We start from the raw sequence: 23,335 nt of genomic DNA, 5'->3' as shown, positions 1-23,335 counted from the left end.
CCTTAAAAAGATTGAATTAATGTTACAAAGTTGCCGATAAAAACGAAACATGTAATGCAATTAAGCGTACATTTTTTTCTTTGGCTCTTTATAACATGAGTACTAGGATGGTTCAAAAATAGTTGGTTTTCTCACATGAAACATGTTGCACAAAAATTAATGGCACATTAACTTATTTACTTTCCACTATCATATAAGTTACACATAAACATAATTACATGCTCATTAGTATGACGCAGTAATGCACATAGACTTCGGTGCCATAACATGAGTACTAGGATGGTTCAAAAATAGCTGGTTTTCTCACATGAAACATGTTGCACAAAAATTAACGGCACATTAACTTATTTACTTTCCACTATCATATAAGTTACACATAAACATAATTACATGCTCATTAGTATGACGCAGTAATACACATAGACTTCGGTGCCATAACATGAGTACTAGGATGGTTCAAAAATAGCTGGTTTTCTCACATGAAACATGATGCACAAAAATTAACGGCACATTAACTTATTTACTTTCCACTATCATATAAGTTACACATAAACATAATTACATGCTCATTAGTATGACGCAGTAATGCACATAGACTTTGGTGCCATAACATGAATACTAGGATGGTTCAAAAATAGCTGGTTTTCTCACATGAAACATGTTGCACAAAAATTAACGGCACATTAACTTATTTACTTTCCACTATCATATAAGTTACACATAAACATAATTACATGCTCATTAGTATGACGCAGTAACGCACATAGACTTCGGTCCCCCCCCCCCCCCCCCGCACAATAGGGTGGTTCAAAAATACATTTCAAAAAAGTTTCTTCTAGATAACAGGACACCCCTCAATATTTGTAGACTTGTGGATAGTAATATACTGAAAGAATTTTAGCTTCCTATTTCTGCTGAAAGAGGGTGCTCAACCCCCCCCCCCCCAAATTTCATTATATGGGGAGGGGGGTTAAAAAAGTAAATTGAACTGAAAAAAACAATGCTAGATATTGTAATATACACGAGTAATATGCATATACATTGCAAAAAAATAATCATTTACAAAAAAAGCAGCTGGGGAAATAAAATATTTCTAAATTTGTGACATTTTCGTAAGAAGCTAAAACTTTTACATCATATTACTATTAGCAAGTCCAAAAAAATAGCAGGTGTCCTGGACTCCAGCTGAAAAAAAGTTTTTTTTGAACCACCCAAATGAGTACGTTTAATTAATAAAATTAGCGTTATAAACTGAAAATATGCACTCGTGTTTCAAGATTACAAATGAAAAACGACTTTTTAAAATTATCTTCCGTTTGTTTTAATTAAAATGCTTGAAAGAAAAAAGAAAACATTTCATTGCTAGGAACATCATTATTATTCTTTATCATGGAAAATTGATGATTTTGCTTTGCATATAGTAATGAATAAATCGATAAATGAAATTAAGTACGACTAATCACAAATAATTAATTAGCCCTGGTTCTTGCAATTAGGGGTGCACCGATGAGAGGTCACTATGATTTTCCAAAAGTGTTCCTTATTCGTCAAATTTTTGAGATAATATCTGTACTTCAGAGCCTGACTGACTTAAGGCCAAAAATTGCGGTTTTCCGTTTATGATATGCTGGTGCTTTATCATTCGGTTAAATTCGAAATTTCCTTCGGTAAATTGAGAATTTTTTCCTTTCAAAAATTTTTGTTCGGGTCAAAGCTTGGGGTTCGGGGGTAGCTTGAAAATTTTTAAACGAGATCCGTTATTTGTCTAACATTGCTTTGTCTAATTATTGTTCAAGTTTCAAAATATTTTATTTGGTTTCATACGGTTCTGAGTGACACATTTGTGATCAGACGGTTTATGTGACATATTCGTTATCATACTAGTTTATGTTGCATATTTATCGCCACCCAATTTTATGTCAAACACTTGACCACTATAGGGTTTTATGTGACATATTTTCTGCCCTTTTCAGGTGACCCATACGCAGGGTTCGCCTATATATATCAATTGATATGTATCATGATATATATTTCGATATATATTTCGATATTTATTAGCAAAATATCATTATATTTTGATATTTTCGATATTTATTTTTTCAACTACGGTATTTTTCATATAAAAATTACATTAAGCATAGTAATATTGTTCATTTATTATTGAAAATAACCAAAACGTTATGTACTATATTTTTATGATGAATAAATGCATCATTAATGTAACAAAGTAATATAATATTTCTCTTTTTATTTATATTCATAAAATTATTAGTAATGTAACAATTTTAATATTAAAAATGCATAGTTAAGTATTAAACGTTGGTCAGGGGAAAAAAAACCTCTTAAGACTGTGCCGACTAATGTATCTTTTTTTTTTAAATCATATAACTGTAAAAGTAGTTAACAGAAGAAAAATGAGTAAAACAGCTAATGCTAAATTAACTCCATTAAAATTGATAAAAATGTAAAATGAAATATTCGATATAAAAATTGAAAGAAACCTTAATTTTAAGTCTACAACCCATATTGTGATAATACTACAGGAAAATAAAGAATGATTTGAAGACGCATTTACTATTTTCAAGACTTTAGTTTGTGATCATTGAAAATATCGGATATGTATATCAAAATATACGATACATATCAAAATATCGCATATTTTCAATATTTTTGAAAATATCATGATATTTTCGAACCCTGCCCATACGCAGTGTCATACGATTGTAAGTCACGTACATTTTTTTACACTGTTCCTCGTGACAAATTAGCCCTCATACAGTTTTATGTGGCATATATTTAGTATCATACAGTCCCCCCCCCCCCTTGAGACGTAAAACATTTATATATCGATAATACACAGTATACCTACTAAATCCCTTGTCCCCCCCCATTAATTTCGGAACGGCTGCTGCTATTTTTTTTATAAAGGTGGCGTCTTGATATAGTAAATCGGATATGCGTTATCGAATAAGGTATAACAACCAAACTCGTTATAATAATCCGAAAGTTTAAAATTAACTAAATTATTGCAAGGCAATACAAATCATAATATGAGCAGCGAAACGAAAGATCAAAATTAATTTTATTCCAGAAAAATAAAAATGAAAAAGGTATTTAACTGCGTTAAAATTTTACTCTCACCTTTCACTTTGCTATGAAGCTGTAGTTACCTCTCAAAGTTCGCTGAAAATAGCTGTAGTGCAAGCGTAAAACTTCTTCATACACAAATACTCTTGAAAAAGTCGACACTGACGCACTCTGCCATTGAAATAGTGAAATACAGTTACTGAGGCGCTTTACTTGGCGGGGCATGTCACCCCAACTCACATCAATTAAATTTAAAAAAAGTGTTCAAAAAGTACTGATTTTTACTTGTTGAATGTGGGATTCAACAGACACCCGTAACAGGCACAAATTATAATGTTTTTAGTACAAAAAACAGTTTCAGACAGTTGATACTTTATATTATGATGCGTTTTAATTACCTGTCAAAGTTCGTTCAAAACAGCTGTGGTGTAGGCGTAAAACTTCTTAATACATAATTGCTTTTGAAAAAGTCGCGCCAGGTAAAACACGCAATTACTGGCGTGGTTTACCTGGCAGGGCTTGATACCCCAACTTAGATCAATTAAGTAAAAAAAGTGCTCAAAAAGTAATGATTTTTACGTGTTTCGGGTGTGATTCAACAGTCACACCTGTAACAGGCACAAATTATAATGTTATAAGTACAAAAAACATTTTTAGACAGTTGATACTTTATATTATGATACATGATGGTTCTTTACATTCAAATATATATGCAAAAACTAAAAGCTATAGCTTAAATTCCGGAAATGAACTACAAACATACAGGGTGTTCCAAAAATGACTGATAGATTTGAAAAATCAATAAAAACTAAATGGGAAGCGATAGAAGTGTACCATTTGTTGCGTTATGCTTGAAACAGCAGTAAATTTTCAGACGGAAAAACTTTCAAAATTAATTACAACGTTCCTCAACAGATGGCGTTACAGGTAGTTTAAAAGGTATAAAAGAAAACGCAGTCTGTAAGATCGCCAAAATAACCGGTATATTTGAAAAATCAACTAACCCTAAACGGGCAGCGACATAAATACACTGTTTGTTTGCAATATGCTTGAGAAACAGTACATTTTCAAACAGATACACTTGCAAACTCCTCTAAATACCTGCAGCGTCATCTGTTGAGGAACATTGTAACTAATTTTGAAAGTTTGTCTTTCTGAAAATTTACTGTTGTTCCAAGCACAATGAAAAAGAAAGGTATATTTCTATCGCTGCCCGTTTAGCTTTCATTGATTTTTCAAATGTGTCAGTCATTTTGGAACACCCTGTATAAGCAAATAGGTCACCCCCAGCAAATAATTATTTTCCTTTTTTCCGAGAAAAATTTGAAAATATAACAATATTTTTATTTTTTGCAGGTAGAGAGAGAAATTGCAATTATGAAGCTGATTGAACATCCTCATGTTTTAGCACTGTACGATGTATATGAAAATAAGAAATATTTGTAAGTACTGTCATTGCTATTTTTTTTAAATACAATTTTTAAATATTACCTAACTTTTGTGAAATAAGTTTTTTTTTTTTGTCGTGTCCATGGACAATTAAATGGCTCCGTGTGTCTTCAAGACCGCGTCCGCTAGCTGCAACGCATCTGTGCTGTAGAGAACCTCTCGAAGTTCTGAAGCCAGTGGCACCATACCCAGCTGCAGAACATGTGGGATAAGGGCCGGGCACTCAAGAATGTGATCCGGAGTCAGTTGGGCATCGGTGCAGATCTTGCAGGGAATATAAGTTCTCGTTTTGTCGGGAAGAATTTTCATCCCTTTATAGTGGTTTGTTCTTAATCTTGCAATTGTAGATGTTAGGATTCTGGGGCAATCAAAGTCGGTGATGAGGGGCTTCTTAAAGGTATGTGGCAGAAGTCTATGTTTTGCGACAGCATTTGCGTCTGCTAGCGTGATGGTGGTGCAAGGTTTGCCAATGTTTCTGCCTTCTTTTGCTAGGGAATCCGCACACTCATTCCCTTCAATATTCACGTGTGCCGGTATCTATTGCAGCATGCAGGATTTCCCATTGCCGTGCAAGTCTTCGAGTAGGGCATTTATGGCAGAGGTGATGTTGGTTGCTCCGTTTTTGATTGCTTCTAAGGCCGCTTTTGAGTCAGAGAAGATTGCCATTCCATCAGTTGGGACTGAGATCTCTTGATTGGTCATGTAAAAAGTGAGCGCCTCCTTAATCGCAAGAAGTTCGCTGGTGAAGTTAGAAGCAATTATGCCTGTGTTGATTTTATGTGTATATTTATCTCTATTTGGAAGGAGGAAGAGAATGCCAGCACCTCCTTTGTTGAGGGATATGTCAGATGAGCCGTCCGTATAGACAGTCACAAAGTTGCCCTGGGAGAACTTTTCAATCGTCTCAAGGCCTTTTTGTCTGAGTGTTTGTGGGTCTTCTTTTTTCGAGCATGGCTGTAGGAGGTTCAAATTAATCTTTGTTTCCTTTGGTGGCTTTCTGGGAAATAGAGGCTCTTGCAAAAAGTTCAAGGTGGAATGCTCTAACTTTATTTGGCTCCTGATGTCTCCATCAAGTTGGAGCGTTGATGATCTTTTAAGCCTTTTTCTGTCTTTCCATTCGTTGAACACTCTGGTGGAGATATGGTCTTTATTGTAGCAATGTAGTTTGTTGGTGAACTTAATGGTGGTAAGATTGCGCCTACACTCCAGAGGAGGCAGACCCTTCAGGGAATGCCTTCAGTGGTCTCCACTGGTGGTAGAAGGGAAATAAAATACCTTCCGCGGACCAACAGGTAGAAGTCCAACCTTTCGAGGCTCTGGCAACCCTCCTTTCCATGGATAGTGTGAAATAAGTTGAAGCTTTTTTATGCAACCAGCAAACACGATTACAGTTGTTGTGACTTGAGTCTTATGAAATAAAGTCAAGATTTTTTGATATCAAAAACCACGATTACGGTTGTTGTGACATGAGTCTTAAGGCCTAATGTAAGATTTTTTTTTATTATCAAAAAAACTTGATTACAGTTGTGATTTGAGTCTTGAGAAGTAAAGTAAGAATTTTTTTTACAATCAAAAACCATGATTACGGTTGTTGTGACACGAGTCTTAAGGCGTAAGGTAAGATTTTTTTTTATTTTCAAAAAACTCGATTACAGTAGTTGACTTCAGTCTTGTGAGACTAAGGTCAATTTTACAATAAAGAATTCGATTGCAGTTGTTTGTTTAAATTAGTTTGCAGTCTTGACTTATGCAAGAAATGCGCTCAAAGATTCTAAGCCAAAATTTCTCATTGTGAAAAAGGATATTTGAGGCAGTGAGAAGCAAAGGGATGTTAAGTGACAAAAGTAAAAAGTTGGAGATACCCAGCGCAAATGAAAAGTGAACCTTTCCTCTTTTTAGGGTAAGCGATAACACAAGGAGTCCTGGTAATTGCTGACATGCAGCTTGATTTAGAAAAAAATTGTCTGCCTTTGACCGCAATTTTAAACGCGTTTTAATTAAAACGCTACACTGTTATAACCAGGGGTTCCAGACGAGTGAATATATTCCCTCTAAGGTGAAAGCATGGTGCCTGAAGGTGCAACGCAGGCCAGAAAATAGAGCAGAGGAGCCGAAACAGCATGCAATCACAGAAAAACTTATTGCGCATGCGCTTTTGTCTTAGACATACATTCAACCACCTCAATATGGCGGACAAATCATGATTGCGTTTATGTGTCTTTCACATTGAATAAAGTACACTATTGGATTAAAACCCAACTTTTCGAGGATTAATTATCCGAAATAACAAGTAAGTACAGCTTTTGATCACTTTGTAGCTTTTAGAGCTTTCAAACATAATTAAAAGTTTTTAAAAGTGCATTTATTGCTTTTCAGTTACCGTTACCGTCTTTTAGTTTCAGTTTACCGTTACTATTGTGAAATTTCCATCATTCAAAACGCTACTAAAAGTATCTCTCATTATTTTCTTGAGTACTCGATAAGCAGCTTTTATTATTCACCAAAAAAAAAAAAAAAAAACCACCGGCAATAGGGTTATCAATAATCAACAAGTGAGAACCTTAATAAAAATGATTCTTGAGCTTCGTAGATTATAACAGAAAGCTAGCGAAAAAGATAATCTCTCTCAGTCTAGCTCCTTTTTTTTTTTTGCTTTTCATTCAAGTGTTAGAATTATTTCCTGTTAGCGGTTAATATCTCGATAGCGTTAGAAATTTCTTTTGGTTTTTAAGTGTCGAAAAACTTCATGTGCATTTTATTTTGTTTATCTTGATTAACGTTTATGAAACGATTTTGTTTTTACGTAACTGTAATATCCCTGAATATTTTTGGCTCTTCATGTAAATAATTCATTAGTACAGCTATGCTTCATTTTCGGAATGCGTCATGTTTTAGTAAATGTATAATTTCTCACATTATTTAAATAATTACTCGTCTTTAAATTATAACGTATTTGTGACAGATCTTTGATACTAAGTAAAGGGGTATATATTTATTGTTTTATTAATTTTTAACATTACATGTTTTTTAACGGCCCCAGAGTTATTATTATTAATATTATTTATTTTATGAATTTTTAAGAAAACGATAAAGATGTGAAATCTTTATCGTCCACAAAGTTTTTCATTTGCTTTTACCGCGCCCGTGGGTCAAAAGAGGTTGAGAAACACTGAGTTAGAGCACGATCAGATGAATTAAAGCAATGAACACTTCTTAACTACACTGGTGTGCAAAAATTAAGGACGAAGTCGAAAAATTAGCATATCAGCTGAACGAAGAGGCAGAGCGGACAGAAAGACCAATCAGGAGATTAAGTAAGGTGATGTACGGTAGCACATGCACAGATATGCAGGCAGACGTAATGGGGGAGTGTCTGAGTAGTATAAAGCATGTTGTCGGTGTAAGATCAGTATTTCTGGCAAAGAGATTGCACGCCGTATAGCAGTTAAAATCACACCGAGTTGCTGCCTCAGCGAGAAATGGCGAATAATCAATCTGTTAGACGACATCTGGATGCTTTTACCGGAGGTCGAATCATTGGAAAGTTGGAGGAAGGCCGCAGTGTGACAAGTGTGGCTGCAGAGTTCGGAATTGCTCACAGCATCGTTTCACGACTTTGGAGACAATTTCAAACTACAGGAACAGCTATCCGGGGGATCAGTAGTGGTCGTCCACGAGGAACCACACCCGCAGATGACCGGTATATTGTCTTACAGGCCAGAAGAAACAGGCGGCAGACAGCGGGAGAAATTGCTAGACACACGACACAGGCGACTGGACGACCGATATCGCGTTTTACCGTGGCCAGAAGACTGCACGGTGGTGGTCTGTTTGCACGACGCCCTATACGGTGTGTACCTCTAACGCCTGCCCATCGGAGAAGGCGTTCTCTGTGGTTCCGGGAACACCGGAATTGGAGAGACAATGAATGGGGACGAGTACTCTTTACAGATGAGAGCAGGTTCCGTCTGAGTAGTGATTCTCATCGCATACTCATCTGGAGAGAGCGGGGAAGTCGCAATCATCCCTCGAACATCATTGAAAGGGACAGGTATGGAGGTCGCGGTGTTCTCGTTTAGGGAGGCATCATGCTTGGTAGTCGTACAGACCTTCACATCTTCGACGCAGGTTCAGTCAACGGGACCCGTTATTGTAACGAGATTCTTCTTCCATATGTGCGTCTTTTTAGAGGCGCTATGGGTCCGCAGTTCCTTTTCATGGACGATAATGCACCATGTCATCGCACAGTAGCTGCCGAACAGCTCTTTGAGAGTGAGGATATTGAACGTATGGATTGGCCGGCACGATCTCCGGATCTCAATCCCATCGAGCATGTATGGGATTTTCTAGGCAGACGCTTGGCAACTCGTACCTTACCACCAGTAACGATTCGGGAGCTTCGATTGGCGCTGCAAGACGAATGGGCAGCAATGCCTCAACAACTCATTGACACCCTCATTCTCAGCATGGGCAGACGCTGTGAAACCTGCCTAGCAGTCGGGGGAGATCATATCCCCTACTAAAGACCGGATGTTTCTTGCTGGACACACATCATAGGGATGTTTCGGCCTTCAGTCGCATTGCGTGCCATGCTACTTTTTCAATAAAGCTTCTTTTTATCCCTCTGATTTCTTTTTTAGTAAGTGTTACTTACATTACACATGTCCTTACGTATTGGGGATCTTACGGTATTAAATGTGTTGATTTGGAAAGCTTTTGTACAAAGTTATATTGAAAAAACCGTCTCGTCCTTAATTTTTGCACACCAGTGTATGTTGAAAACTCTGAAATATGATCAAATGCTGTAATTACGTGTTTTAATCATTTCCAGTACCGAGTTCAATGTGAAAAATGTCCAAACGTAGAATATCATAAATCAAAACAAAACTTAAAAAAAAAAAAAAAAAAAAAATAATAATAATAAATAAAAAAATACACAACTGTATTCAAAAACGTACACAATACGGGGGAGGGGGGAGGATCTGTTGTAAGGGTGCCATTTCTCTCTCCGAAGGTTCATTTTTTTTGCTCTGGCTGTCTATTTTTTAAAAGGAGCCTGTTTTTCACCCTATTTAGAGGTGCCATTTCGGCTCCGTATTGGGTGCCGCTGGTGAACAAGCGTTTCTCCCCTGAAAGGTGCCGAATGCATCCTGTAGTTTTAACAGTGTAAAGTGTGCACATACTGGGTGGGGCGCCGGAACTTCCTTTCTTGAACTTGGCTACAGAATGGGGCGCGGGAATTTCCTTTCTTGAACTTGGCACGCAAAAAGTGTGGAGCATCACAAAGTGGTGGGGAGAGGCTCAACGGAAAGATCTAAATGGGAAGTTTTGCTACATCATGCTTTCAGTTGCCATCATGCTTTGGTCGAGATAGCATCGCGCTTTTACTGTGGAGGCATATTTTTCTGACAGCCACTCGATCGGAATGAAGACTTAAACTGGCCTGCAAGCTTGCCTCGTTGACCCTGATTGTACTATTTGACTATTTCCTGCGGAATTATCTGCAGTCGCGGGTTTATACCGATCGTTCACGAACCCTGGAGGACCTGAAGAACCAAATCCCAGTCAAAACTGCCAATATACCGGTCAACATGCTCCAAAGAGTCGACCAAAACTTCCGAGTTAGACTGAATCAGTGTATTGACAATGGAAGGCAACACTTACAACATACTGTTTTCAAAATAGTGTAAAGCATTATCCCCCAATATGTGCGACTATAAAAAGACAATAATAAAGAATTTTTAAGCATGTATTTTTTTTTTCTAAAAAGGAAGTTCCCCCCGCCCTACCCTGTATAAGCATCTCTCTGCTTCTCACTGGGTCATTCTATGCGAAATGAGCAAAATTCGCAAAAAAGTGGTGGCCGCATAGTAACAGATTTTTATGAAATTTGGTATACAGGTTCCTTTTATGCCTATATAAAAATATCTAAAATATCTTTGCTTAAAATTTTTTATTTAAATAGTTACATGCGATTGAAAATTGGTCAAATTGAACAGCATTCTCATAAATGCTAAATGATGCACTTTTGAAGGCTTGTATCTTATTAATTATTTAATGAAAACATAAAAGTTATATGTTTTTGCAATCTATGGAGTAGGGTAATCAATCTGATACCAGTAAAATTTTCAAAGTTATTATAGTTAACTTTTAACCGAATTTCAAAAACTGAAAATATTTCAGTTTAATCATAATTAAGCATTTTAGTTTTTAATCTCAATCTTTAAGGAATGCATTAGCTCTGATGAAATTAATACCCAATAATGAGCTAAGTATCATAAAAGAAATACCTTACTTTTGAAGTTTTAATTTAACTCATTTGTCTTCAAAATCAGTTTTAAACTCAGTGACATTTTGTAAAATGATGATTTTCCCCTTCACGTTCGCACAAAAATTCAAATGAGGGAAAATTCAGACAACTTTAAAATTTTTCAAGAATATAGAGCTGTGTTCCTACTATTTGCTTGAAGAAACTCGAAATTGGTTTTTGATTTCCAAACGTAAAATAAAATTCAGAAAAATAGCATTTTCTTTCTGTTTTATGGGTCAATCCATACAGGTTCGACGGATGTTTGCGCTCGATCATTTTTAATTTTTTTCAAATTCATATCCCTAAAAGCTGCATATGAAAGATGTTTAAAACTACTTTTATTTTTTCTCTCAACTGGACCTTTGATTTTTTAGAGGTCATCAAAAGTGAATTTCGTAGTCAAAAATGGGACTTTTAGACCTTTGCATTTTGGCCAAAATCTATTTGAATTACATTTATGACAGCTAATTTAATGCTTTGATGTTAAAGTGCATAAGTTGATAGTCTTACATGATGAGTTACGTAGCTGTAAGTTAATAGTTAAAATAATGGCAACAGGTTAAAGTTCAAGGCCAAATGTTAAAATTTTACTCATTTCAAAAGGAGATAACTCACGTAGGAGACGGAAACATAAAATGAAATACGGCAAAAACTAATCACTGGAACCATGCTAAAAAGAATATGTAACTGTTGCTGTGTGTTTATGTAACCTTTATAGATTACAGCCCCTCAAAAATCGGAAAAATGACATTTTTAGACCCCTATAAACCAAAAGGGATTGAATTAAAAATAAAATTTCCTGGTCAATGAATATTACATTCAAATACTATACATGTTATACATATTGTTTTTTGTATTTGGTTTGTAAAAAAAGATACAGGTCTTTGAAATTAAGCAATTTTGCTAGTCAATTTACACACTAAAAGAGAAATAAAAAGTGTGAAAACTTCGTGGCACCTTCTTAAATTACGTATATTGTGCCCTATATAATACAGTATACTGAAAAAACATATTGTAATTTTCAAAATAATTATTTTAATTTGATAACTTAGAAATATTTGGACATGAATGAGTAGTTTATACTGTATGGATTGACCTTTATGTGAAATTACGAGAATTCAAAGAACTAGATAAACGACTAAATGAAACAAAAGCAAGTAAAACTGACATTTATTTCAATTAAAAAAATGTACATTTCAGCATGAACTTCATAAACGTGCTTTTGAGAAAATGAAACACAAAAGAAATAGTTAGTTTTGATAAACTTACAAAATAAAAAGAACTAATGAAATTTTACCTTAGTTTAAGTTACTCTAGTAACAAAAATACGCTGATACCAATGATTAAAATTTAGTAGCATCTAAAAGACACTTCAATATATTATGTAAAAAAATTGAGTACATTTAGAGCATTCCCTCATCTTCCAAAAAACATCTAAAATAGAGGAAAAAATGAAATTTTTGGAAATTTTCGATTTTTTAAAGTACAATATCGTCATCAAGAAATTCATAAACAGTTACTAAATTAGAGCAGATAGTTATTTATAGATAGTTTTTCAATCTGAATCATTTTTACTGTTATTTTTTCATTAGAAGAGCTAGAAGAGTGATTTAAAATCTGAAGTAAATTGGCGAAATTTCAATCTTTGTTAATATCTCAGATTCAAAAAAAGATCCCAGTAAATTTTACTTTGCTCTTTCTCAATAGAGATTTGTTTATGGAATGCGGAAATATTTATTTTTTAAGTGTACGTTTATAACTTATGGAGTTATTGAGTCACAAACTGGCAGCAATGAACTCTGAAAATTTAGGCTTAGCGTAAGCATCGACTTCTAATTACAATAACAAAGCAACAAACAGTTTTTAAACTTTCATACTTTGCATTTCCTCATAGATATGCATGGTTTACCTAAATAAAAATTTTCATTGAAATCTGTGACATGTCAGCCACAGCTGATTTGCTCATTTCGCATGGAATGACCCCACTACCTCATATGTATACGACTTTATAAAGCCACCTATTATCTGGCAATATTTTAATTATGCACTAGCACAAGGACCTTGAAATGATCAACATTAAAAGAAAAAAAAAATGGTTAACTACTCCACAATTGCCAGCTGTATGCGGTTAATGTGAAAGTACTTTTCCTCTCCCATTTTCAGGTACCTCATCCTGGAGCACGTGTCTGGTGGCGAGTTGTTCGACTATCTGGTGAAGAAAGGTCGCCTCACGCCGAAAGAAGCTAGAAAATTTTTTAGACAAATCATTTCCGCCCTAGACTTTTGCCATAGTCACTGCATATGGTGAGAATGGAGCTATAAAATATTAATAATTTATACTAATTTTGTAAATGTATCCTCACAGTAGAAGTAGCTCAAGTTTTCCCAATCAAACGCCAAGCAGAATTTTTTTGTAGTACTTTTTCGCTAATGTACGGCACTTGGCTTGGCGTCTTGCTTAGTTTCTACATTTCAAGTTAAAAAAAAAAAAATATCGTTTATGTCCAACCGTGTTTGCTTCTATTTTTCTGATTTTACATTTTAATGGAACTTTTAATGTTTTTTTTAGCGATTTGATGGACTATACAGGGTATTCCGGTTTAACCTGCAAGACCTGTATTTTCGCAACCGTTTGTCTTAGACGCATACTTTCAATTGTATAAATGCACAAAATCAGATGTAGAATTAAGATATTGAAAGTTTGAAGCAAAAATAAAAATGAGTCAAAAAATACAAATTTTAACTTTTTATTCGGAAACTAGGTCCTCTTACGTATATTTAGGGAAATAATCTCCAAATAAAAAATGATTTCAACGCAAAAAGTTTGAAATTAGCACTACCAATATTCACCGAGATATGAAGCATAGCGTTTGTGGACTTATGCCATTTTACACTCGCCGTCAATAGTACCTTTTGGGAGAAAATATAGCGGCTAACAAGGTTTTAAAATGATATGTTTGGTTAGAGTGTATTTTTTTAAATTGTACGGAGTTTTGTAGAGTGTTTTTGTGTATCAAAGCATGACAGTTGCATTTATATTTGAATAGCAATGAAAAATATAAATACTTTGTTTTTTTTTACTGTGACAATCTGTCATTCCTCTGAAAGGCCGATAATTTCCAATCTCATCTTCTGTATGGTCCCTTAAAACTTTGAACTCTAATATCTCCATGAGTTTTGGTCGCACAACCGTCAACTTTTTGTGTTAGTAATGATTTTCAACGTAGATTATTTTTCTTTCTATAAGTTAGGGGACCTATGGCCCGTATAAAAAGTTAAATTTTGTATTTTTTGTTGTTCATTTTTATTTTTGCTTCAAACTTTCAATATCTTAACTACATCTGATTTAAACCTTTTTGCAATTGGAAGTATGGATCTATGACTAATGGTTGCGGAAATAGAGGTCATACAAGTTGAACCGGAACACACTGTATTATTGAAGAATAGTTTAACATTTTAATAGCGCCACTATTCTTCTTAAATTTAGTTGCTGGATTATTTCACACTTGAAGAGCTCAGATCAATTTTAACGAATTATCTTTCATTTAAGGGGGAACTCTTGGTTTTATTTAAACGACCTGTTTTGTTTAAAAATTCACAAAAAATAAAAGAAATAGTGCCACCAAACAAGTTTAGTTTCAAAAAAAAAAATAAAATAAAAAATGATCAAACATCGCGGCATTTTTAGGACGCCAATTTCGAAGCATTTCCAGAGGAGAGCTCCATACGTTTAGTTATATTAGGGAACCCCGTTACGGCACCAAAGATATCCCACGAGGGTTTTCAAACTTCAATGTTAAAATGTTTCTTGAGCGAGCACCCGAAAAATCCCTATTTATTGTATGGGAGCAAAAAATTTCTTTTTTAAGACTTCAATGTCAGGAAATCCCCCCCCCCTCAAAAAATGTTAGAGAGAGGGGCACTAATCTATTCACATTCTGTTGACACCTAAAAAGTTTTTAAAATTTCGTTTTTAGAAATTTTCACGGAAGGGATCCCAAAGCTTTCCTTCCTAAACTTAAACTGACAATTCCTACCTTATGTTACGAAATGATTTCCTATCTCTTGTTACTAAGTAATTTCCTACCTCATGTTTACTTAATTATTTCCTATCTCATGTTACTAAGTAATTTCCTACCTCATGTTACGAAATGATTTCCTATCTCATGTTACTATGTAATTTCCTAAATCAGGTTACTAATTAATTTCCTATCTCTTGTTAATAAGCAATATCCTATCTAATGTTACTACATGATTTCAGTTCTTTTACATCTATCAGTCACTTCTTGGTTTTTCAGCCATCGGGACTTAAAGCCAGAAAATTTGCTCCTGGACGACAAGAACAATATTAGAATTGCTGACTTTGGCATGGCTTCTTTACAAATGGAAGGAGCCATGCTAGAGACCTCGTGTGGTTCCCCTCACTACGCATGCCCAGAAGTAATTCGGGTAAGTTTTCACAAACTGAACACTTTGTTTTCTATTTTATTGTCCGAAAATAATTAACCCCTAAAATCCTTATTAGTTCTTTATTTTTGAGGGGGCTGTCGCCATCTGCTCGCTTCCGCTCACTAACCCTCGAGCACTGCAAACTTCGTTACTCTCGTTCTCTAATACAGTCGAGTCCGCTTATTAGAATATCGGTGAAAAGAATATCCCGCTTAATATAATACGTTTTCAATGTACCAAAGCAAATGTTTTTTTTTGATCCCGGTTAATAGAATATCCTGCTTATTAGAATATTTTTTCACTAGTGGCACCCGCACGGCTTCGCCCGTAATAGAAAAAATTAAAGGTCTTTTGGTTCGCTTGTATATTTACAAATAATGTATGGTGAATTTTCTCGCCAATTGGCTTGTACCGACGTTACAGTTCCACGTTATGATAATTTCGTATCTCGCCAATTGGCTTGTGCCCATGTTACGGTTCCACGTTACGATAATTTCGTAATTTATGATACTTTTTTTCTTAAAATTGGAATAAAAAAAGAACCACATCGAATGTTCGAAAAATCGCTTCGAGGTGCACACCCCCATGCTACATACTAACTTTGTGCCAAATTTCATGAAAATCGGCCGAACGGTTTTAAGCGCTATGCGCGTCACAGACATCCTACGGACATCCTACAGACATCCAGACATCCTCCGGACAGAGAGACTTTCTGCTTTATTGTTAGTAACTAGTGGCACCCCGCACGGCTTCGCCCGCAATAGAAAAATCAAAAGGTCTTTTGGTTCGCCTGTATATTTACAAATAATGTATAGTGAATTTTCTCGCCAGTTGGCTTGTACCCATCTTACGGTTCCACGTTATGATAATTTCGTATCTCGCCAATTGGCTTTTGTGCCCATGTTACGGTTCCACGTTATGATAATTTCGTAATTTATAATTCTTTTTTTCTTAAAATTAGAATAAAAAAAGAACCACATCGAATGTTCGAAAAATCGCTTCGAGGTGCACACCCTCATGCTACATACTAACTTTGTGCCAAATTTCATGAAAATCGGCAGAACGGTTTAAGCGCTATGCGCGTCACAGACATCCTAACGGACATCCTACAGACATCCTACAGACATCCTCCGGACAGAGAGACTTTCTGCTTTATTATTAGTAAAGATAAAGATGTCAAAATGGCTATTCCATTAAGCGGGCTCGACTGTTACTACATTATCATAGTCGGCAAGTGCGGGTTTAATATAGTATGTCCATAATAACAGCGTAATTTAGGCATTGGGCAAAAACAATTTTCGTCCTTGCCAATCTTGCCAAAATGAAACAACTGCCAAAAATTTGGACGCGCCATTGAAATTGGGCGTCATATTCGAAATTAATTAACTTTCGTAAAATTACCCATTATTTACTTCTTTTACAGAGAATGCTTAAATCTTGGGTATTAGAAAAATTAGATGTTTGTTAACTCAAATGATTTTTTTCTCTTTAGTGTTTAGAACAGTTGAACAAATTGGCATACTTTCACGAAATTTTCTGCTAAGTGTAAATTTAATTTCGTTTGCACTTCCAGTTTCCAGTAAAATATGTCAAAATCATATTTTAAAAAGTTAAAAAAAAAAAAGTAATAAAACTAGTAGATAAAATTAGGGCCAGTTGGGGTTCAGGGAAACAGAATTTCAAAGCTTGAATTTCAGATCTTTCCTTTTTTTTTTAGATAAATTGACACAAAAGTTTTGTGCTGGGTATAAAAAGGTATGCTGCCGTGCTAAGCACAGATGTGGTATCTGCAGTAGAGCGCAAAATGAGAAATTGATGATTTAAGTTTTACAACTCGTTTCTTTGATTTATGACTTAATTAAATGCTCAACTTGCGGTAGTTGTTTCGTAAATAACTTATCTAAAAACCGTAAGAGAGTATTTTTGTAAAAATCATAATTTAAAATTAATAAATGTAGTTACGACAAATTTTCTTTTCAAAACCTTTTCATATACTAAGCTATTTTCACCGTAAGTGACAATTACTAGGCATTTTTAGGGGTATCTGCACAGATACGATAAAAATAGTTTAGTAAAACGTGCTCAATGTCTCATTAAATAAGACTGAAAACATCTGCTTTCTTTGGACTTAGCTGTTTCGCTTTATTTTGTTTATACAAATCTAACAGAGTCTACCTTCTGAAAGATACCATTCTCAAAACTCCAGACAGTTAAAACTGTAATCCATAACAATTTTCTATTTTTTATAATCAAAGAATTTGTATTTTTTTATAATGTTTTATTTTCTAGATTCATTTTTACCGAGCAGCGAGCATGAAGATAATTTTGGCAGCAGACGATACTTTACTGGCCGTAGAATGAAATGCGTTTTTTTTTGCATGAAAGAATTATATGTGAATATTTTACATGCATTTCATTTTTAGAATTTGCATTTTAAATAACCATTTAAATAGAAAAAGCGGAATATTTATTTTAAAAATCATGCAAAGTTGTATTAGTTTTTATTATCAACCTGTATCAAATATTAACGGTAAACTAATTTTAATATTCTGTGTTACAATAAACTGCTACATTATTAAGTATGCTGCTTTACTGAGGTATAAAAGTCGTATCTACAAATTACTAAGGAAAAAAGTGGTAACTGCGCAGATACCACTTTAAAGGCTTAATATTTGTCACTTACGTTCAAATTGCCTTAGCAAACTAAGCAAATTTGCAGTTACGACTTTTTTCTTAAAGTTTTTTTTTATATTTCGCGTTCACAAATCGCCAAAAAAACTTGAGATTTAGGTAAATTAAATTACTAACGACCACCTGGTGACAATAACTCAATTTGGATAAAATGGGCAGATACCACATCTGTGCTTAGCACGGCAGTATGACGTTTTTAGTGAATTAAATCCTGTTTCTTTTTACCCTAGAACAATAAAATCGCCCGTCAAGGTATGACCGGTGAAAATTGCTTCCACATTTGAACGAAGACATTGCCTGTTTGGTGATATTTTGATATTTTAAACTGTAACCTTAACTTCAGTGGATGAACTCTAAACTCCAGTAGATTCTTGACCACTTTTTCTGTTTCTCCATTCTCCTAAAATGACAGTCTTACCAGTAAAACAGTTTAAGCTACTGGATATAGTTCCGCCTCGTCAAAATAAAGCATTTCCCGCATGTGAAACGTTATCAAAAAATATTAGTCAAATTATCATATTAAGGTGCGAGTTTCATTGTTGACGACGTCAGAGCGTCCCTCGATCAGTGAATTCGCAATTATATATATGAGGATGATTACTTTTACCTCAGACACTAAGGGGTAAACAGATACATCACATTTCCCCCTCCCTCCTCATAGGTTATGTTGGTAGGTAATAGCACTTATACACTGTCAGTTTAGAAGCGTAAGAAGTTCTACACCAACTTTACCGTGAATAATACTTGGGCCCACATTTTGGATTTTTTTTTTAGCTTTCCAAAATAATTTTGTTGCTATTCCTATTTCTAAGTTGTGTTAACATTTTTCACGCTCCTTACTCTTAATTTAATTTTTGAATTGTTTTTTTTTTTCAAAGTGATATCAAACTTTTTAATTGTTTTTTATCTGGGCCAATGTTACCTTTCGCTTGGGTTACTATGAACAAGGTGATTTTCCCTATTAAATATTATTGTATGACTACTTACAGCCAAAGAAAGACTTGTATTTAACAAAAATCTATTTCTTTGGAGAGAAAAAATTGGCGGGAAATTTAAGTCACATATTTGTTTTAAGGAAAGTTAAAAGTTTTTTTTTTAATGCGTGAGTAAGCATAGTTATTGTCGCACAAATTGCTATATGCATGAACCATATGCATGTTTTTTACGACATGAATTTCTGAAAACGATATTGCGTTTAAGGTTAGTGCTACTTTAAGAGCCATTTGCTGGTCTGATTTGTCTATCCAAAACTCTTTTAATGTCATGAATCATATGCTAGATTTTTATGATATGAATTTCTTAAAATGAAATTGTGTTTAAGGTTAGTGCTAATTTAAGAGCCATTTGCTGGTGTCTATCGGAAATCCTTTCAACGTCCTGAACCAAAAACTAGTTTTTGATGACATCAGGGGCGGCATTTCACCATTTCATTTGGGGGGTCGAGTTTCTTAAATATGTATAACCCCAAAGCGAAACCAAACACACATTAGCTAACAAGAAGTTGTCATAAAATCGGTTTAATATGAATAAAATTAGTGTTTAGAAACAATTAAAAATTTGATTCATTGACTAAAAAGTTATCATACAAAACATATTGCTACTAGTTTTTATATCTTTTGGAAAAGTTATAATGCTTGATTTTTGGAATTCGGAAGAGCAGGGAATCATGTTACTAATTAATCAGTGCCCAATGTCGTGCTGTTTTGCCAGTTTAGCTAAATGGAAAAGGTTTTTTTCCCCCCTTTGCGCTTCGAAAATATTTCTCTAACTTCCTGAGACATAAAAAAAATCTTTCTCTACTAGCTAAGCTGTTTGTAATAGTTAAAAAATAATTGAAGTATTACAAAGTTATGTATGAAAACACTTTTTATATCTTGCTCTTCAAAATCACCCAGGCTACTTCAAAAACTGTGAGGGGCTTTAACTTTTCATGATTGAATAATCTAGTCATGTCGGCTCTCTCAGCTTCAATGAGATATCATCTGCCTCCAGCTCTGTTATTCACTATTCCAGACTGATAAGTCCATAACAAGGGCGAAACTGCAGTCTCTGCATGTGAAAACCATTCTGTCGGTATATTGCTTGTAATTTTTCTTGCCTCATGCTAAAAATTTTACTCACAGTTGAAACATTTTATTTTTCGTTTTCAAAATCCAATCCAAATAACCATAATCCCAGCCAATCATACAGAAAAATAATTATTATCAAATCTTGTGTTAATTTTATTCAAAACTGAATCTATTACTTCATACAAAATATTCAAAAACCAATGTTTGACTTCACATCATCATGTGAATTTTTGTCTCTTTTTTTTTTTTTTTTTTCGCCTCTTTAAAATTGACTCGGAGGAAGAATTTTTTGGAAAAACTTCACGATTGATTGAAATATACATCTGTAAAAAATCTATTTTCAGTTTCAATTGTAGATTCAACTGTGGTAGTATGGTGCATAGATCAATTGTAGATTGAACTGTGGTTTGAATAGTCGAGTAGCGGACTGAAGATAAAGATTTTGATAGAGTATAAAGCATTTTTCAAAAACCTTCTCCCGATGCGAACAATGTGGATAAAAATTCAAACGAAGTCATACATCCTAAAGGGCATGAGCTTTTTCACCATTGAATGAATCGTTTTGCAATAATTCTTCCAGTCGTCAAATCACTGCTTTGAAGTTATAGAGAAATGTTTTGATCGTTTTAACGCTTGAAGATTATCTTGTGTCACTCCGCGATTGCATAATTATAGAGCCCCATAAAAGGCATTTGGTTCATATGTCTTTTTTTATTCAATAATCACATGCATTTTTAAGAAGTTTCTATGAAAGCATTATAATGTATTGGGCAGCTGAAACGTGTTTCGAGCAGAAGAAAGCGATGAACACTCATTAAATAAATATACACTCATTAAATAAATGAGCGTAAAAGTGAATGAAATATCAAGGAATTTTTTTGTGAAAACCATGCAACCACACCACTTTTCACGAGCCTTGGAGATACCATCGTTACACTGGGCATACAAGTGAAATATTTAGCCTATATGAGGCAATGTCTTCTTTAGTTAAAATTAACCATTGTTCTCTATCAGCTGTCTATGCTGTGAAAAAGCCGAAAATACTTCATGAATTTCTAAGTCATCATCCAAATAACGAAAAACACTTTTTCTAGTCTGAGAATGTGTCGAGTTCCATTAAATAGTTGCTGAGAACCAACGAGATTTCCTTTCATGAACATTGATTTCCGACTTACATAAATTGAATTCACCCACTTTTTATAATTCTGCTCAAAAAATTTGGGGGTGCGACCGCCCCCTCTTGACCCCCCTATTTGCCGCCCCTGGATGACATTAATTTCTGAAGAGGGTATTCTGCCGTGCTAAGCGCAAAAGTTGTATCTACAGCTGAGTTCAGATTGAGAAATTACCGATCCAAGTTTTGGGCCTCCATGTATTTGATCTAGATTCAACTTTTTCAGAATTTTTCAAAAACATTTCCCACTGATCATGAAAAATTGTATACAGGTGAAACAGGTGATCATGAACCATTTAGTGACCGTAAATCAATTTTGATAAAAATTGCAGATGCGACTTTTGTGCTTAGCACAGCAGTATTGTGCTTAAGAGCTTTTACTGGTCAGTCTTATTTATAATCTTTTCAATGTCATGAACCAAATACTATTTTTTTATTACCTGAATTTCTGAAAATAAAATTGTTTTTAAAGTTAGTGCTAATTTAAGAGCATTTACTGGTGAACCTATAACGACATTTTATCGTCATACATCTGTTAAATGTGTGTTTTATCTTATCGTCTATTTCAGGGAGAAAAGTATGATGGCCGGAGAGCTGACGTGTGGAGTTGCGGTGTTATTTTGTATGCTTTACTTGTGGTTCGTAATTTTTTTTCATTTCCTGATATTTACTAAGGTTGCGTTCGACGAAACTCACCGGTCGAACGGTAAGTAACTGGTTACTAACCAAAGCGTTCTATGATCAACCGGTTAACACAGCGGTTACCATTCTAAGCAGTTGATTGGTTGATTGGAGCACGTGATCATTAACTGTCACCTGGTTAACTAACCGGTCGCTACCGGTCGTGCTCGTCGAACGTAAGCTAAGATAGCGCAGTGGTTCTCAAGACACTGTAGTATTGAATACTTTTTAAGCAAGAAATGTTTCTATACCTAAAAATAAAAGTATTTTAAAGGCAAAAAAAAAAAAAAAAAAGGAAAGAAAAAGAGAAATTCTTCTACTAATATGACGTAATTAATTGTCGGAGTAGGAATGTATTCTAAGTCATTTTTACACGTTTTCGAGTAAATGAAGAAGTAATTAAAAAATATTTGCAAAATAAATAAATTCATAATAAATAAACAAAACAAAGCAATAATAATATTAATATTAAAGATTAAAAAAAAAAATTTAGCTTTAAGAGCGAGGTTTGTAGTCAAACAAAAGTACTGTTCTTAATTTTGTAACAACTTTTATCAAAAGCTACTTGTAATTCATTTTAAAGCAAATTTAAATTCATCAAATTCATCTCATATCATTTTTTTAATGCGTCACTTAACAGTTAAACTTAAAAGTGGAAGCCCAGTTTTTCAGAGAATGTAGAACTCAGTTTTGCTGATTAACAGCAAAAATAAATAAAATAAAAAACTTTAAAATTGACAATTTTGGAAAAATTAAAAAAATGAATAAAAAATTTTATTTTCAAAAGGCTATTGCAAAAAAAAAAAGAACTAATATTTTCAAATGGCGCTTATGGTATTAAGCAGAGAGATTATTATTTTCAAATAAAAGCCGCAATAAAATATCGCGCTTTGTTTCGAAGATAAAGCAGTTAAAATTTTGTATCAAAAATTGCAAGTGAGAAAGGGCGTCCGGGTTTCCATATACAGTGAAACCTGTGTAAGTTGACCACTTGCGGTGCAGTACTTTGGTGGTCAACTTAGACAGGTGGTCAACTTATAAAGAGGGTAATGATTTTTTTTTTTTTTTCGTCATTTCTTGCACCATGTATTCATTTTTTGACTAATTGACACTTATTCTTTCTGTTCAACTCACTTTCATTGTTTAGCATTACTTTGTTGAAACAATAATTTAAAATGTTATTTAAATATTTTTAGAGAATATTATCCCAGAATGACATATAATGTGCCATGCAAATTTGAAATTTCAGTAAGTTGATCAAAAAAAAAGTCTTATTGTTTATGAAAAGTTACTCATTTGATATTAATAGTTCCTAAAAATTCATAGCTAATCAAAAATTACAAATTTTTCACTTTATTTTTTTCTCATATACATTTATAACCCCATGATGATCTACTCAAACTCAAAAGGAGGTTTAGTTATGCT

At 34.2% G+C, this 23,335-nt stretch overlaps 1 protein-coding gene across 1 annotated transcript in view; it reads left to right on the top strand.

The window, feature by feature from the left end:
* The first annotated feature begins 4,449 nt into the window (after positions 1-4,449).
* The window catches only part of LOC129229545 (serine/threonine kinase SAD-1-like), an 80,490-nt gene continuing 61,604 nt past the window's right edge, over positions 4,450-23,335 (top strand). The window contains exons 1-4 of the mRNA XM_054863866.1: positions 4,450-4,529; positions 13,010-13,150; positions 15,145-15,295; positions 21,799-21,867. Of these exons, the coding sequence (XP_054719841.1) occupies positions 4,465-4,529; positions 13,010-13,150; positions 15,145-15,295; positions 21,799-21,867 (426 nt within the window). The 5' untranslated portion in view covers positions 4,450-4,464. The remainder of the gene's footprint in view (positions 4,530-13,009; positions 13,151-15,144; positions 15,296-21,798; positions 21,868-23,335) is intronic.

This window comes from Uloborus diversus, chromosome 9, assembly GCF_026930045.1.
Source record: "Uloborus diversus isolate 005 chromosome 9, Udiv.v.3.1, whole genome shotgun sequence".
Taxonomy (NCBI): domain Eukaryota; kingdom Metazoa; phylum Arthropoda; class Arachnida; order Araneae; family Uloboridae; genus Uloborus; species Uloborus diversus.
Note: the sequence above shows the minus strand (reverse complement) of the source record. Positions and strands in the feature narration are given on the sequence as shown.